General features: G+C 45.0%; 2 protein-coding genes across 3 annotated transcripts in view; one reads left to right on the top strand and one right to left on the bottom strand.

Annotated features, from left to right (window-relative positions):
* Nucleotides 1–9195, bottom strand: part of NAA15 (N(alpha)-acetyltransferase 15, NatA auxiliary subunit) — a 39133-nt gene extending 29938 nt beyond the window's left edge. For both annotated transcript variants that reach the window (XM_030450540.1, XM_030450541.1), the window contains exon 1: nt 8945–9195. In XM_030450540.1, coding sequence (XP_030306400.1) covers nt 8945–8998 — 54 coding nt within the window. In that variant the 5' untranslated portion in view covers nt 8999–9195. The remainder of the gene's footprint in view (nt 1–8944) is intronic.
* A 520-nt stretch (nt 9196–9715) lies between these two features.
* Nucleotides 9716–12767, top strand: NDUFC1 (NADH:ubiquinone oxidoreductase subunit C1). Its single transcript, XM_030450640.1, has 4 exons — nt 9716–9908; nt 10371–10474; nt 11876–11958; nt 12631–12767. Coding segments are annotated over exons 1-4 (366 nt in total). The 5' UTR covers nt 9716–9730; the 3' UTR covers nt 12632–12767.
* Nucleotides 12768–14481: the final 1714 nt, after the last annotated feature.

Below are 14481 nucleotides of genomic sequence, written 5' to 3'. Positions count from 1 at the left end.
CTTTTGTTTTCTTCATATATTGTATAAACAAATACATTTTCACCAGTGTGGTTTAGAAATTTGACAAGTTTGAAACAATCTCTACTTGTTTGCTATCTTGAAGCAGACAGCACATTTTACTTCCAACAGACTCCTTCCCTCTCTAATTAGACATTTTAATGGGCAAGTACTTAGGGATCCAACTAAAATACAAGGGCAATAGGGAAGAGCAGCATTTTGACAGGCAGGTGTGTATCTCAGCACCAAACACACAGCACAGGGCAGACCAGATTCTGCCATCACACACGGAATATTTTGCACACACTCACTTGCAGGAGTGCAAATCATCTTTATGACAAAACAGCTGTCATGTCCTGCAAGAACTTAATGATTTGAATAGTTTAATAGCCATTCCAACCTAAATTTGCTATTTGTAAGCCATTTCATAATCACTACACTGCATATTAAAGCACCCAATAATGTCAATAGTTACAGACAACAGCTCTAAAGTGGGATGCCAGGAGTTACCAGAGTCTCAGAAGCAGCTTCCCAGCACGGTGAATTTACACTGCCACCAGGTATGACCCAACCTAAGCAAAGAATCAGCTAGATTAAAGGACAAAAAAACAGAAAACCACCTTTCTAGCAATGGAGAAGACGCATATGTTAACCTGTGACACTTATAGAGCTGATTTAAGGCTTTTAAAACCACTTTGCAGAGGGGGAAAAAACAGTCTCACATGCAGGCTGAATTTTGCAGCTGATTAAACAGCTGAGAAACAGGTGGAAAAGTGTCTCACAAGCAAGCTGAGGGTGGGGATAGGAGGACAACATAAAGGTGAAGTCACCTTTTGTCTTCTTACCCAGAAGCATGCAAAACTAGAGTTTTCCTTAAGACTAAATACCAAAGCAAAGAATGTATGGTTTCCTCCCCAAATGGGAGCATTAGGGTCTTTTTATCCTTACTTGGACCAGCACAGCTGGTTTCAATAGGGTGGGGTCAGAGGAAAAAGGATAAAGCAGACCCAAAAGAGTGGAATGGGACCAGGTTCCTGATTGGTTTAGTCCTTTGACCTGGAACAGTAACAAAATAGTGAGCAATTTCTACTAATAACACGAAATTTGCCAAAAAGAACCCACAAAAAACCCAAAAAACATCAAACAAAAAAATTAAATAAATAAAACAAAAAAACCCCACACCACAAACCAACCAACCAAAAACAAACCCCACAAAAAAAAAAAAAAGCACAAAAAATCCACACACAAAAACAGCAACAAAGAAGAACTTTAAGCTGTTTTCTCTTCTAGGATTATTCATTTTTCCCAGGTCACACGTTTAACTCTGACTTCACGACAGGTTTTTAAACTTCAGTATCTGCAAACTAATTGAATTAAGGCAAATGCAACCCAGGCACTTTAAAAAGAAAAAAACAAATAAAACCAACCAAACAAAAAAACCCCCACAAACCAAAACAACAACAAAAAGAAAACAAAACAGAAAACCAACCAAACAAAAAAACCCACTAAGTAACAAACCCAAAGCCACCACCAAAAACCCCACAGGAAATCACTCTTTAATGGCTGTAACTCTGTTACAGCAAGCATCCTAATTTAGTCAATGCCACAATGGTTTCATCAAAAAATTTGATTTTCTTCACCAAAATCACATCTAGCCCCAAAGACAGGAGGAGCTTAACTTCTCATCACTGGTCCACTGTACTCAGCCTCTCTTCCTCTGCAGGCAACAGCATCAGAAGAGGCAAAATACCACAGATAACATATACAAGAGTTAGCAATTGCTAAAGCTGCTTCTTACACAAAACAGTTCTGTCCATTAACACCCCAGAGCAATGGAAGAGGACAGCTGGTTGTGATTTGACACAAGTGATCTACACATGTGCATACCTAAAAGTTTTACCTGCAGCTGAGAGCGGAAAGCATGGAGAACAGCTCTGCCAGCACCATTTGGGGATTCAACACTCTGCTCTCCTCTTCTCTGAGGGTTTGAGAGGCTCAAGCAGAACCAAGGGGGACAAATCCTTTCAGCCACAGCCATGTGCTCCTCAGGGGACTCTGCAGTTCCTCCCAGCAGCAGCCAGGAACACGTACACCTGCGGCATCTCCATGCTGGCAACTACAGAGTTTTGGCAGCAGAAAGCATTAGCATACTTGGCCTCAGCAGCAGCTAAGGTGTGCACTTAGAATGCATGATATCCATGTCTGCCACTCAGATGCTATCTGTATCTTCCAGCACAGTTGAGATGCAGCAGCCTACAAGGTAGGAAATGCAGATTCTGTGAAGCTCAAGGGTGTTTTCCAGCAGGGTTACTCTCTCGACAGCTAGACGAGATCAGGTCAAGTCACTAAGGTGCACTAATTCAAGCTAAATGTAGTAAAGAAGATTCTGAAAGCTGGAAGCATTAGGAGCAACCACTCATCATGAATTAGTGGGTCTTTTGAGCACTAACCATATCAAACAGCTCAACAGCTCTAGGCAAAAGCTTCCACCTCTGTTTCATGGCAAACGCAGGATGTGCAAACCCAAGGACTGAAAGGAAAAAGAACCTTGCAGATACGGTGATGCTGGAAAATGCTGGGGGAAACTTGCTTGGGTTTTTACTGTAAAATTGAAAACAGCCATCCTCTTCCACTGCTCGGGGGCAGGGGTTAGTGAACAGAACTGTTTTGTATAAGAAACAGCTTTAGCAATTGCCTAATTTAAGAGACTAAGGAATCCTCCTCCTACACAGGCTGCTTTGTTTTTCAGAAGTGATCAATACCTTCCTACTAGCACTGTCTGGCAAAATAGAACCAGTGGAATATAACAGGTAGAAACTAGTTAGGAAAAAACAAATACATGTACCTTTTTGTTTAACACTGAGGCAGGAAAAAAAAGTCTCTATATGCTTCTGAATTGGCCTCATTCCTATATCTGACAACATCCAGCTAGAAACAGCTGCTGACAAATATTACAGCTCTTCTATGAGCAAAACTAGAAACCCTTACTCCCTGAAGCAAGAGTCTTTCTGCAAAATCCATTATTCAGCATCAGTCCTCTTGGCTACTACTTGCTCACTTTAATCTCTCCTTGTGGAGAATTGCCATGTCAAGTAACATCAGCTGACTTCTGTCCATTACCCTGGAACCCCCATGTGTTCAGGCTTCATCTCCAAATTTAGCATCAAACTGGCCATATCTCATAAAAGACCTGGTATGCATAGGATATATTTGGTTTCTAGTGACCACCTGAAACAACTAAGGAAATCAAATCAAATTCCAAAATGTGGCATGAAAAGGGATAAAAGAGCCCACACAATAGGTTATTCTGGACTGACATGGACATTTCAACTCAGCTGTATCTCACAGTAACAGAGCAAGACACATGGTGAGGCTACAGGCATTTTCTAACCATGTGTTGTATCCAGAGTACTCTTCACCCTTAGCTCTGAGGTGTGCAGGATGTCTTGTAGCACTGAGCCACTGTGAAATAGTTCTTCAAAGGTCTGCTAATCTGATTGTGTGGTATCACAGAAGCAAACTGAAATCTCACTGATTCTTAAAGGTGGCAATGATTAATTGTTCATTTTCTCCAAATTCCCTATAAGCAAAATCAGAGACAGTAACCACTCTTCCTGCATGATGACACAGTGCTGCTGTGGATAAGAGATCAACTTGAGATGCCCAGAAAGCACAATTAGCAAAAAATCATTAAGAAAACCTTTTATAGAACAAGAATAAGCACAATTTGATCAAATTCTAACCAAAATAGAGGGGAGTACCACATAAACTGCATTAAGCCCATTGCCCCAAGTAAGATCGGTTTCAGATCATTAAAAAAGAAACAAAATAAAACACTATTTCAGCTAAGAATATCTATAGCATAACAACACAGGCCATGATCTTACAACTGTTCAGAAATCACCACGTGCTTCTGCTAATAGAGTCTTTTATAACTGAAACAGGTAAGAAACACAATAATGCTGTTTCTCAATAGATTTACAGCAGGGAATCCTGCTTCTGCAATTTCTGACAACTCTGATGACAACAAAAGACCTAACTTGATGAACAGGCTTTAGTAGCACCAGTATTGCTCATCTGACTTCTTAATGGTATCCTAGAGTCTAAAGCAGTAATTGATTTCTCTAGCAACGTTGAGAAATATTTCTGAGAAACAAGAACAACTCTGCTTAAAGCAGCAGGTCTGTTCTTTACTTCCATTCCAATGCTTCAAGCAAGACATCATTTTTCCTACTACTTTTGGCAAAGCCAAGTGGGGTATTCCTTTTGGCACAGGGAAAACAAGTGATTGACATCTCAACAGCCAAGATCCTGGAAAAGCTTTGTAAGCAATTCCATGTTTCAGATGAGACAGTATGTGGTGAAACTCTGCTGGTGAGCACACTTGATTACTGTGCAGTCATGCAAATGCAATGAGTGCACACAAAACATGCCCATTTATTTGGTTACTGATAGAAGTGAAATTCTGGAAATTAGGCTTGAATCAGTCCCACGAAACACTTGGGAAGAAATTTCCAAGTCTGCTACCTCGACAACCTTCAAGTCAACCCCTGAACTTCTATGAGAGAGCATTATTTTTAAAGGACTGGTGCTGGTGCAAGTGTTAGTGAAGAAGCAGCACAGGTCTGTCTAGTTTGAAATTGGAGGGACTGGGAGCAGATTCTGAAATGAAGAAACAGGAAGGTAGCCCAGGAGGAGGGACTTGGCATATTTACAGCAAAGCCATTGAAGAGATGCTGCTCAACAGGCTTTTTTTATTATTGGGAAGTTCCTCTATCCTTTAGTAGAACATATGTCCAAGCCAGCATGGAAAGGAAGAACACCAGCTCAAAGATAAATAGCCTCCAACACAAAAGCATTACTGTAGAAATGACCAACTAAAGGTGAAATTCAACCCCTCCTTCTTGCACCAGACACCTTGGTGACTGTAATGCCCTGCTGAAGGAAGGACACAGGTTCTGGCCATGCCTAATCAGGCCTGCCTAGCACATAAGGTAACTGATACAGAGATGAAAGATGTATGGCTCACAAGAGATCCTGAAGACCACAGCTAATCACCAGGCCTGAACAAACTGAGAAACTCTGATCTGCATACAATGTGATATGCACAAGTCCAGACCAGCAGGGCATCTTGTTTCTTCAGCATGTTGACTTTCCTACAGTATGCACCAGAGTTATAATCAGTAAAACAAAGCCTGAACAACTTAACTCCTCACCTGAACTGTTTGCAACACAAAATACAATGTTTCATGTCTCAAATACCAGCACTTTTTTTCTCCCTGCTCAAACCCCTATCTAACTACAGACTACAAATCATGGTGAGAAGTATTTACACTGCAGCTCTGAGAACATCGTGACTTCAAGAACTCCATCCTCTGCTGCTTTAAGGAACTGAAAAACTCACATATGGCACTTTCAGTAGCTTTGTATTTAATATTTCTTCAAAGCATTTTCAATATACTCAGCTTCTACATACAGAAAGTCACTGAATATCATCCTTGGGATTTGTGAAATAAAACTGAACATATTTGATGAATCACACCTGACCAGACACAGTGGCTGAATAATTTGGTAAAATGCCAGGAATGTTCAATCCTATTTAATTTAAACAAACAAAAAAACCCCCACCTGTCAACTCTAGTTCCTACAACTACTACTTTTATACTTTCTAGTAAAAGGGGGGGGGGGGGGGGGGGGGGAAATTGAGTAAACTGCTTTTTCCATTACTTCACAGTGAATCCAGCCTCCTGGGTACCAAAAAATCAACTTTATTCTTTTGGCTCCTGTATTTGGTATTCTACCTTTTCCTCTGCCTCCATCTGAATACTTCCAGAGTTACTTCTGGGCTGCTCAGAGATGGCGTGTTTCCAAAAGACTGATACACAGTTAATCAAGCTTAAATGCTCATATGGATCAAAAACAAAAAAGGAGAAAAAGGTAGAGATCAGCTTTTATTCTAAATTTCACAGAACCTTTGAGCAAAAGGAGCACCTACTTGCAGGCTTAGTAGCAAACAGTTAAAGCTATAAGAATGACATGAGCCAAAAACTTTATTTTTAATGTAAGTGCAAGCTTAAGCAGAACAGTGATCAATAATCCTGTGGGTGTTGTTTGTATTCAAACTAATCGTGCAGGTTCCTCTCCCTTTGTGTTGCAGTAACACTAAGCTGTAAAACACCTTTCAAATGGAAAAATGTTTCTATTAAAACCTCCACATACCTGCAAAATGACTACAAGAGGTTAGTCTGGTTATTGTGTCACAACATGCAAAGGCAAAGTGCACACCCTCCTGAACTCAGAATTTGTCAGGTAAGTGGAAGTGCTGGCTTGCAAGGAAATCCACATGCAAAAGAAGTGCTCTGATTGTGTAAGAAGTTTTCTACAAAACATACAAAAGAACCCCCTAAAAAGTTCCTTTTGCTATGAAAAGCTGGGCAGCTTGGTGTAGCTTTTCCAAGAGTGTAACATTTAAAGTTTGAGCTAGGAGCAAAGAAATGGGGCCTCATGAGCTTAAAATACACACAATCCATTTGTGGTTTTTTTTCTTCACCTTATGCTTCACTTAGAAAAACACAAGGCTATTACCTCCTTCTCTCCTGTGTTTACTACCTCCATGAAAATCAGAATATGATTTTATACTTCTGTAAATAGCCTGTGTGCCCATAATTATCAATCTGACAGGTAATGTGTCTTTTCAATACCACCTGGACTGTTTCATCCGTGAACACCCAGCTCTGCCCACAGCACCCGTGGACCCAGGGCCAGGCAAACAGAACCCCTTGTCAGCTGGCTGGGGAGAGAGATGCCCAAGCAGACTCAAGCTCATCTTGCTTCTGTTCATCCATCCCCTAGGCCAGAGGAAGAGGTGTCAGAGGATATGGCACAAGGAAGGCTTACAGTCTCCTGAAAAGAAGGCACAGACTCAAGGGGAGTCTGCATGGAGAGGGAGATGGAGTAATGGCAGAGGAATAGGGGAGTAATGTTTCTTTGGACTTGTACTGATAAACAGGGCTTTCTAAAAGATGCTTCACTAATTCATCAAGTCCAATAGCATTATCAGAACTTTACAAGGCAGGGTTATGATCCATAACAAGGAATCTAAGTAGGTCATTAGCCAAATTTTCAGCCTGATGAAAACTAACTACAAGCCTTTTCTATTCACCATGTGTTACATAAACAACTAATGACTGGGCAGTCTTACTACTAGACTACATGGCACAGGCTCATCCTTACAAGATACAGGAAAATATCAAAATGCCAGACTGACTTTCAGTCTACAGTGTACTTGAAACTCTTGTATTTATAAATATAAGGACAAAATTAAGATTCCCTCGGTCTACATAAATCTGCTTTTACATAAATCACACTTTTCTCTAATCTGAACCAACCTGCAAAACTTTATCCAACTCATATGTATTAAGCCAGCATCTTCTCCAAAGGAATTCAACCTTTCCTTATTCCTGGCCTCCACATAAATATGCAAAGAGCCACACTTCAATCCCAGGGGAAAAAAAAAAAAAGTAACTAAAACCCCCAAATCAGTCAGTTTTAAACAGCCAGGCTCCTTGATTCATTTTGTCTCATAACCACAGGAGCCATCCTCAGTGTGAAGGGAGACAGACAAGTGAGCAACAAGACCACTACTTTCTCAGCCCATAATACCTTAAAACTTACGCACTGAGAACAAGGCCATGAGATATCCCAAGCAAGGCTGAATCTTTTAAAGTAGAAACAAAATCTGCAGTTCACTGTATCTACTTAACCTTAACTGAAGCTGCATGTCTCATGAGGAGATACCTGCACACAGGGATTTCAAGTTCAACAGATCTACTTCACTTTCACAAAAATATTTTGAAATAATAAGTGATAAAAGACTGCACACATCCCCCCTTCTTAAGTATTAAAAGTTTACAGAGTTGTAGGAATGCTGTTATTCCTACAAGACTACAGCACTCATCTTCTGACTTCTGCAAGGATACAAACTCATAGTTTAAGCTCTCTGAAAGAACACCTAAGATTCTTTACCAAAACTGTTTTTGAGAGACAGAAAACAATACAGTTCTTGACCCAAATAATGTAGTCCTTTAAATAAATGCACAGAACTTGCTCACTAATGTAATTCTGAGATTTTTTCAGTTTACCCCAAGCCTTATAAAAACAAGGCTCCTGTCACACAAAGCCAGAAGAAGTGCCTGAAGACGTGACTGAATTCTTCACGCTTTGGTGTTCTTTGGACCGCATGTTACCTTAGCCCCATGCTAAAAAGAAAACAGGTTTATTGCCTAAATTCCACTGCAGTTTCTTTCATCCATAAACCGGCTGACGCCCATGAGAATGGACTGTCAAAACTTTTAAGAGGAGTTGGCCTGAAGTTAAACTTTGGGAAGACTTCAAGACCTTCATCCTTCTCCACTTCCTCCTTTGAAAGCCACCTTCCCCCTCGACCAGCAAGTCTGGTTACTGGCTACGGCGAAAAACCGAGCTATTAGAGGGGAAAGAAAAAAGCACGGCGAGGGAGAAGGGTTCAGCGGGGCTGCCGCAGACACCGAACCGATGAATGAGGCAGCGACGGGGTTCTTATCACGGAGCCACCGGAGAGCCTAGCGCAGGGGGCTCGGGGCAGCCCCTGGGGAACGGCCACAGCCCCGCAGCGGGCACCGGATCGGGCGGGGAGCGGCGGCCGCCGCCTGCACGGTTCGGGCCCTCGCAGGGCGCGGTGACAGCCGCCCCCGGCCCAGCCTGCCCGGGCAGGAAGAAGCCGGCCGGGCCGGGACACCGCAAGGGCCGGGGCGGTGGCGCAGGGCCCGCGGAGCGACGCCGGAGCTGCGCTCCCCGCCAGTCCGGGGAAAGAGCCGGGGCAAGGGGCCAATGCCCCCCCGGTGTCCCCCCCGGTCCCCACCCCGCGACCCGCCGCGGCCGAGCTCGGGCCTTCCGCCCCGCCACTCACCAGGATGCGCTTGAAGAGCGCGTTCTCCTTGGGCGGCAGGCTCACCGACGGCATCCTTCCCGCCGCTCCCGCTCCCCCCGCTGGCTCCGGGGCCTCCGAAGGGCTCCGGAGGAAGGGGTGGGTGGGCGGGCGGGATGCGTCCCGTCCCCGCTGCTCGGTCGCTGCTGCCCAAAGCCTCCCCGCCGGAGCCTGCCTGCTAGCACCAACGCTGCCGCTGCCGCCGCCTCCTCCCCGCTCCCCCTGCCCGCCAGCCCTCCCTCAAACCGCCGCGGGCCCGGGCCGCCCCGGCCGCCGTCTTCGCGCCGGGCTGCCCCGCGCAGCGCCGCGCCGAGCCCCGGGCGGCGGCTCACGTGGTAACTGAGCAGGCCGGAGAGAGGCGCCGCCAAAATGGCCACCGCCGAGGGCTTCCCCAGCCGGGTCACGGCAGGGCCCGCGCATGCGCCGCGACCCGGCAGCGGGACCGCCCCCCGTATCCCTCCCAGCCCGCTCTGAGCCCTGCCGAGCCGTGCCGGGAAGCGGAGCCTCGTCCCGTCCCGTCCCCACTCCACCCGTAGCCGAGTGCTTGTGCTCTACGCTGCAGCCCGGTCACTGGTTACAGCCCCGATGGGCGCAGCGCCTTCCTCCCGCCCGCAGGCTTCGGGATCGGGCACAGCTCTGCCCGCGCCAGGGCTGTTTCTGGCGCGGAGAGGATCGGTTCCCGCTCCGCCCTCAGCTGATGACGGGGAATGAGGAAGGGGGGAGCGGATTGCTTAACAGGACCCCGGCCCACCGGGCCCGGTGGGGTGAATGGCCCCGTCGGCGGCGGGGGACGGGGTAGAGGCGGGGCCAAGCGGGACGTGCGGGAAGCGGCGGGAGGGGCTACGAGCCCGGCAGGGCGGTGGGCGGAGGCGGAGCGGCAAGATGGCAGCGGCAGTGTTGGGGCTGACGAAGAGGTTGCGGTTGGTGGCGGGAGCTCCGAGCCTCGGTGAGCGGCGGGAGCGAAGCCGGGGCTCCGTCTGACCGGGGCGGCGGGGAGCAGAGGCTGCGTTAGGCGAGCGGGAGCGGGTTGGCGGGATGCGGCTGTGCCCCGGGGCCTGTCCGCTGACCCCAGCGTCGTCCTCTTGCTTCGTGCATGGAATAAATACAGCAAGCTCCGGTGGCCATTTTCCTTTTTTTTATCCGAACCTTACGTATTTTTATTTTATTTTTTCCCCCAGTGTTATGTCGGTGCTACTTCCAGCCCGGGGACGGAGCCGCCGCTCCTCGCCGCGGGTGCGGTGCCGGGCGTCCGGGGAAGGCCGTGCCGGGGAGGGTGCCCTCGGGGGGGCTGGGAATGGGGCTTTTGTTGTGGTTGGGTTTAAGGTTTTTTTCCCCCCGATTGTATGAGTATCAGTAAGGGTAGTCAAAATCTGAGAAGATTTAACGCGTTTGTAATCTTTTTTTTTAGCTTTCACGCGTTCTGCGTTTGTTGCAAAGAAACGGAGTTATGATCAACCAAACTGGTTTGGAGTTGCCTTGGCTTTTGGCACCAGTGCTGCCTTGTGGGCTTTTGTAAGTTGTTTGTTTTTTTCTTTTAGTTTTGTTGAACTTAGTTATTTCCCAGCCATAGTAATCTGAAGGCAATGACCACTACCCACCTGGTTTATTGGGGTAATGGATGGTCATAGCAGGTGTCAGGACTGAACCATATGCTGATTACTTGTTTTTCCGAATCTACATTGTGTTTTTCTTCATAAAAGTGAGCAACTTATTAAGCTTCTCTCTGTTGCAAACTTAAAATAGATACAGCAGAATAATTAATTCTTGAAGCTTGATGGTTTAAGTCTTTAATATTATTTTCTCTAATGGTCCCCATGATGGTAACGCTTTATAAGGTGGGATTGATTCCCTTTGATATTTCATGGAATCATCATGGTTGGAAAGGACCTTCAGGGTCATTAGAGTCCAACCATCAGTCCTACACCCCCTTAACCACTAAATCATCTCCCACAGTGCCTCCTCTACCCTTTTTCTGAATACCTCCAGGGATGGCAACTCCTCCACCTCCTGGGCAACCTGCTCCAATGCTTCACCACTCTCGGTGAAGAAATTTTTCCTAATCTTTAATCTGAAAGACCCATGGCACAACTTGAACCCATTATTACTTGTCCTATCACTGGTCACTGAGGGGAAGAGGCCAGCACCTGCCTCATACAGCCTCCTTTCAGGTAGCTGTAGAGGGCAATAAGCTCTCCCCTCAACCTGCTCTTCTCCAGGCTGACCATCCCTACCTCCTTCAGCCTCTCATCCTAAGACCCCTAAACATCCCAGCTCTCCTCTGCACCCTCTCCAGCACCTCAATCTCTTTCCTATACTGAGTACCCCAAACTGCACACAGTTCTCAAGGTGCAGCCTCACCAAGGCTGACTACAAGAGTAAGATCACCTCCCTGCTCCTGCTGCTCACACTGTTTTGGTACAGGCCAGGATGCCATTTGCCTTTTGGGCAACCTGGGCACACTGTTGGCTCATATTCTGTCACTCATCACCCCCAGGTCCCTCTCTGCTGGGCAGCTCTCCAGCTATTCCTCCCCAAGCCTGTAGTGCTGCTGGGGCCAACACACAGGACCCGACATTTGGCCTTACTGAAACTCATACTTTTGGCTTTGGCCCATGGATCAGGCCCTTTGCAGAGCCTCTCTGTCCTCACACAGATCCTCAGGGTTCCTTTTTTGGGGGTGGTAGTGGATTGATTGACAGTAGGAACTTCCTCCCTCCTTTGGCCAGCAGAAAATGTTTGAGAAAGGGGTGGAAAAATTCCTCACTGGATACTTGGTGATTTACAATTAATTGGCTCTGTATTGTCTCAGTTATGTATTGGTTTGCATTCTGATAGTAGGGAGTATTTTGTAGAAATCTTTCTGTTATCTGGGTCAGGCTGTATAGCTGTTTATCATATACTGCTATTTTATAGCTTTTCAAGCAGCATAATGACGATGTAATGGAATATGAAAGAAGAAAACAAGAAAGGCATCATAAGTGTACAGAATGTTCATAGTAAGTATGTGCATACAGATGCTTCTGGTTTAGCTAAACAGAAATTTTGCAGATCCTTCACTTCTGGTACCAATCAAGGTATTAGATTGACTTTTCTTCTTCCCTTATATTTTTTTCATAACACTTGGCATCTTGGCTTTTGCTGTTCTAGCTCAGTTCCACTTCTGAAGTGATGATCTATATTTTTATACATTCGTGTGCATATTCACTGCCATGCAAGTTTTTGGAGAAGAACACATCTCTTACAGTGCCTATAATAAATGTAGGTTGCAAACCAAATACTGTACAAGTGTTTCAGTGGCAAGGAGATCAAGGTCACTAAAAATAGCTTATCTTTTCCTCTATTTTAACACATCTACAGTGGGAAATGTTTTTCTCAGTTTCACTTGTATATTATACATAGGAATGATATAAATTCCATGCTTGTAGACTTGCATTAAAGTGCAAATTGTATGTGGCTGTTGTCCTTTTCAATGTGAAAAACACCACTGTGATTCTGCCAGCTAAAAATTTTGTTGGCTATTATGGCCTGTGAGCAGTTAATGTGCCACATGAAAGAATTGCTTATACTAGGTATGGAAAAACTTCTACTGCTGTGGTTATTTTTCCCATGATTATTCTGCTCCTTTGGATCTCTTTTTCTTGTTGCTAAGATATTTTTTTCTTTCTTAGGTTGATGATATGCTCAGTAAGAAGTAAGATAATGACCACTTGTCCTACAAATAAATGAGCACAGCAGAAGTACCTAAATATATATTCATACATTTCATGTGCAGAACTATGAAATAAATTAAGAAGTCTGAAAAAAACCACCTTTTGCTGTTTTTATTTAATTCTGCTGGTTTAAGTGTTTTCTGTGGAATTTGTTTCATAGTTTTTCAATGTTATTTTTCAAAGTTCTTTGTTATTCTGGCATCTATATTGCAAAATTAGACAGCAGAGGAAGTTAATCAAATATTCCAGATGTTAAGTTTTCATTGCTACATTTATAAAATGACTCAAGCAAATATAAGAATGAAATTTACGAGGAACCTAATAAACTGAATCTGTACAAATGCTGAAATGTACATTTGCTACTTCACACATCAAATAAGTTTTCAATTAATTTCTGGCTGGCTAGGCTTTTAAAGCATAACCTAGTGACTTCTAGAAGCTGTAATTAAAGTTATGCATTTGTCTGCAAGCTTCATCTAGCTCTTTGAGTGCTGTTGTTCTTCAGTCCTTTGTGGTCCAGATTGATTTTTATTATTTTTTTTTCTCCCTAGAGCAAAAATGAAGCTTTGTTAGAGCCAACAAAAATCAAAGGTGGCCAGACCTCTTTGTTATTTTTCCTTGCCCAGAAGCATACTTTGCTTTTGCTTCTGCATGCAGAATTGAAACATATCCCATATTTTCAGTGAGTGAGGATGAAAGCTCAGTCTTGAATCTTGCAGGCTGTTACCTTTCCTGCATCTCATTTGGCTGCCCCCTTCTCTGTGGCTGTTTTCCTGGGCATGGCTTTTCTGTCTTGCAGCTCTCTGAGTCTGGTCACAGACCCAACCATCCCTGCTGTTCCCCAAGGATCTGTTCCTCAGAAGTGCAGTAGTTAGCAGGAGGGGACAGTGCCAGTTCTGTGCCATTTGTTCAGGGCACAGTGTGTGTGTGTGTGTTTGGTGCCCTTCCCAGAGCTCCTGCCTGTGACACCAGAGGAGAAGTTGGCCTTCCCTGTCTGTTTTTGGAGCTGCTTGCTGTGTGACAGGTGCCCACAACCTCAGGGCAACGTGAGGATACGCAGCCCCTGTTGGGCTCTGAAGTCAGTGCTGCCTTCTCAACGTGGGTGCCCTCGCTTCTTCATGCATCAAGGTCAGTCAAGGACAAGTGTCAGAAAAACGGGGTCAGGACAGTCGGCACAATATGGCGTTAAATAATCACGGAGAGAACATCAAAGCTCCTTTTGGAGAAGGGTCAAGGAAAGGTGCAACTCACTGATGATGCTGGGAGGAGGATGCAGACAGCTGCTCAGCTCTGACCCCGAGACACCCATAACTTTAGCAGCTAAAGTGATCCCACAGTGCTGACTGACTTCATCAAGAATTTCATGGCCAGCTTTGACCTCCTTGTCCAGGTGTTTAACCTGAGCACCCTTTCCTGTGGATTCAGGTGATTTCTCCAGGTCTCTTTCCAGGAATTGTTGGCAAAGGATGACTCTTAGAGAAATTCCTGTTTTAGCGAAACCACTATTACTCACCATCTTTCCCTCCCTTGAATGAAATCACTGGTATCTTTCCATATATTCCATATATTTGTGTTGTTGCCAATTCCTGCTATTCCACTGACTTCAGCAGCCCAATCCAGGACATTGCCAGCTCCTGCTCTGCACCTTCTGTGATTACCATGACTTTTATTGGGGGGGGGGGTTTACTGTTTCTCAAGCGTGCTTGTGGTTTTGTATATATCTACATATTTCATTATTTCAGCAATATTGTTTTGTTTCCAACCCCTGAGTCTCTCTCCCTTATTCTCTTTCCCCTCCCTTTCTGGGAA

The sequence above is a fragment of the Calypte anna genome, chromosome 4B (genome assembly GCF_003957555.1).
Source record: "Calypte anna isolate BGI_N300 chromosome 4B, bCalAnn1_v1.p, whole genome shotgun sequence".
Lineage (NCBI taxonomy): Eukaryota > Metazoa > Chordata > Aves > Apodiformes > Trochilidae > Calypte > Calypte anna.
The sequence above is the reverse complement of the archived record's forward strand: the minus strand, read 5'-3'. Positions and strand labels throughout refer to the sequence as shown.

Excerpts from the sequence above, each read along its gene's own strand:
- NDUFC1 (XM_030450640.1), top strand. The coding sequence starts at position 9,731 with ATGGCCCCGTCGGCGGCGGGGGACGGGGTAGAGGCGGGGCCAAGCGGG. Across the intron at positions 9,909-10,370 it reads GGCGGGAGCTCCGAGCCTCG|CTTTCACGCGTTCTGCGTTT; the intron begins GTGAGCGGCGGG and ends CTTTTTTTTTAG. Across the intron at positions 10,475-11,875 it reads GTGCTGCCTTGTGGGCTTTT|CTTTTCAAGCAGCATAATGA; the intron begins GTAAGTTGTTTG and ends GCTATTTTATAG.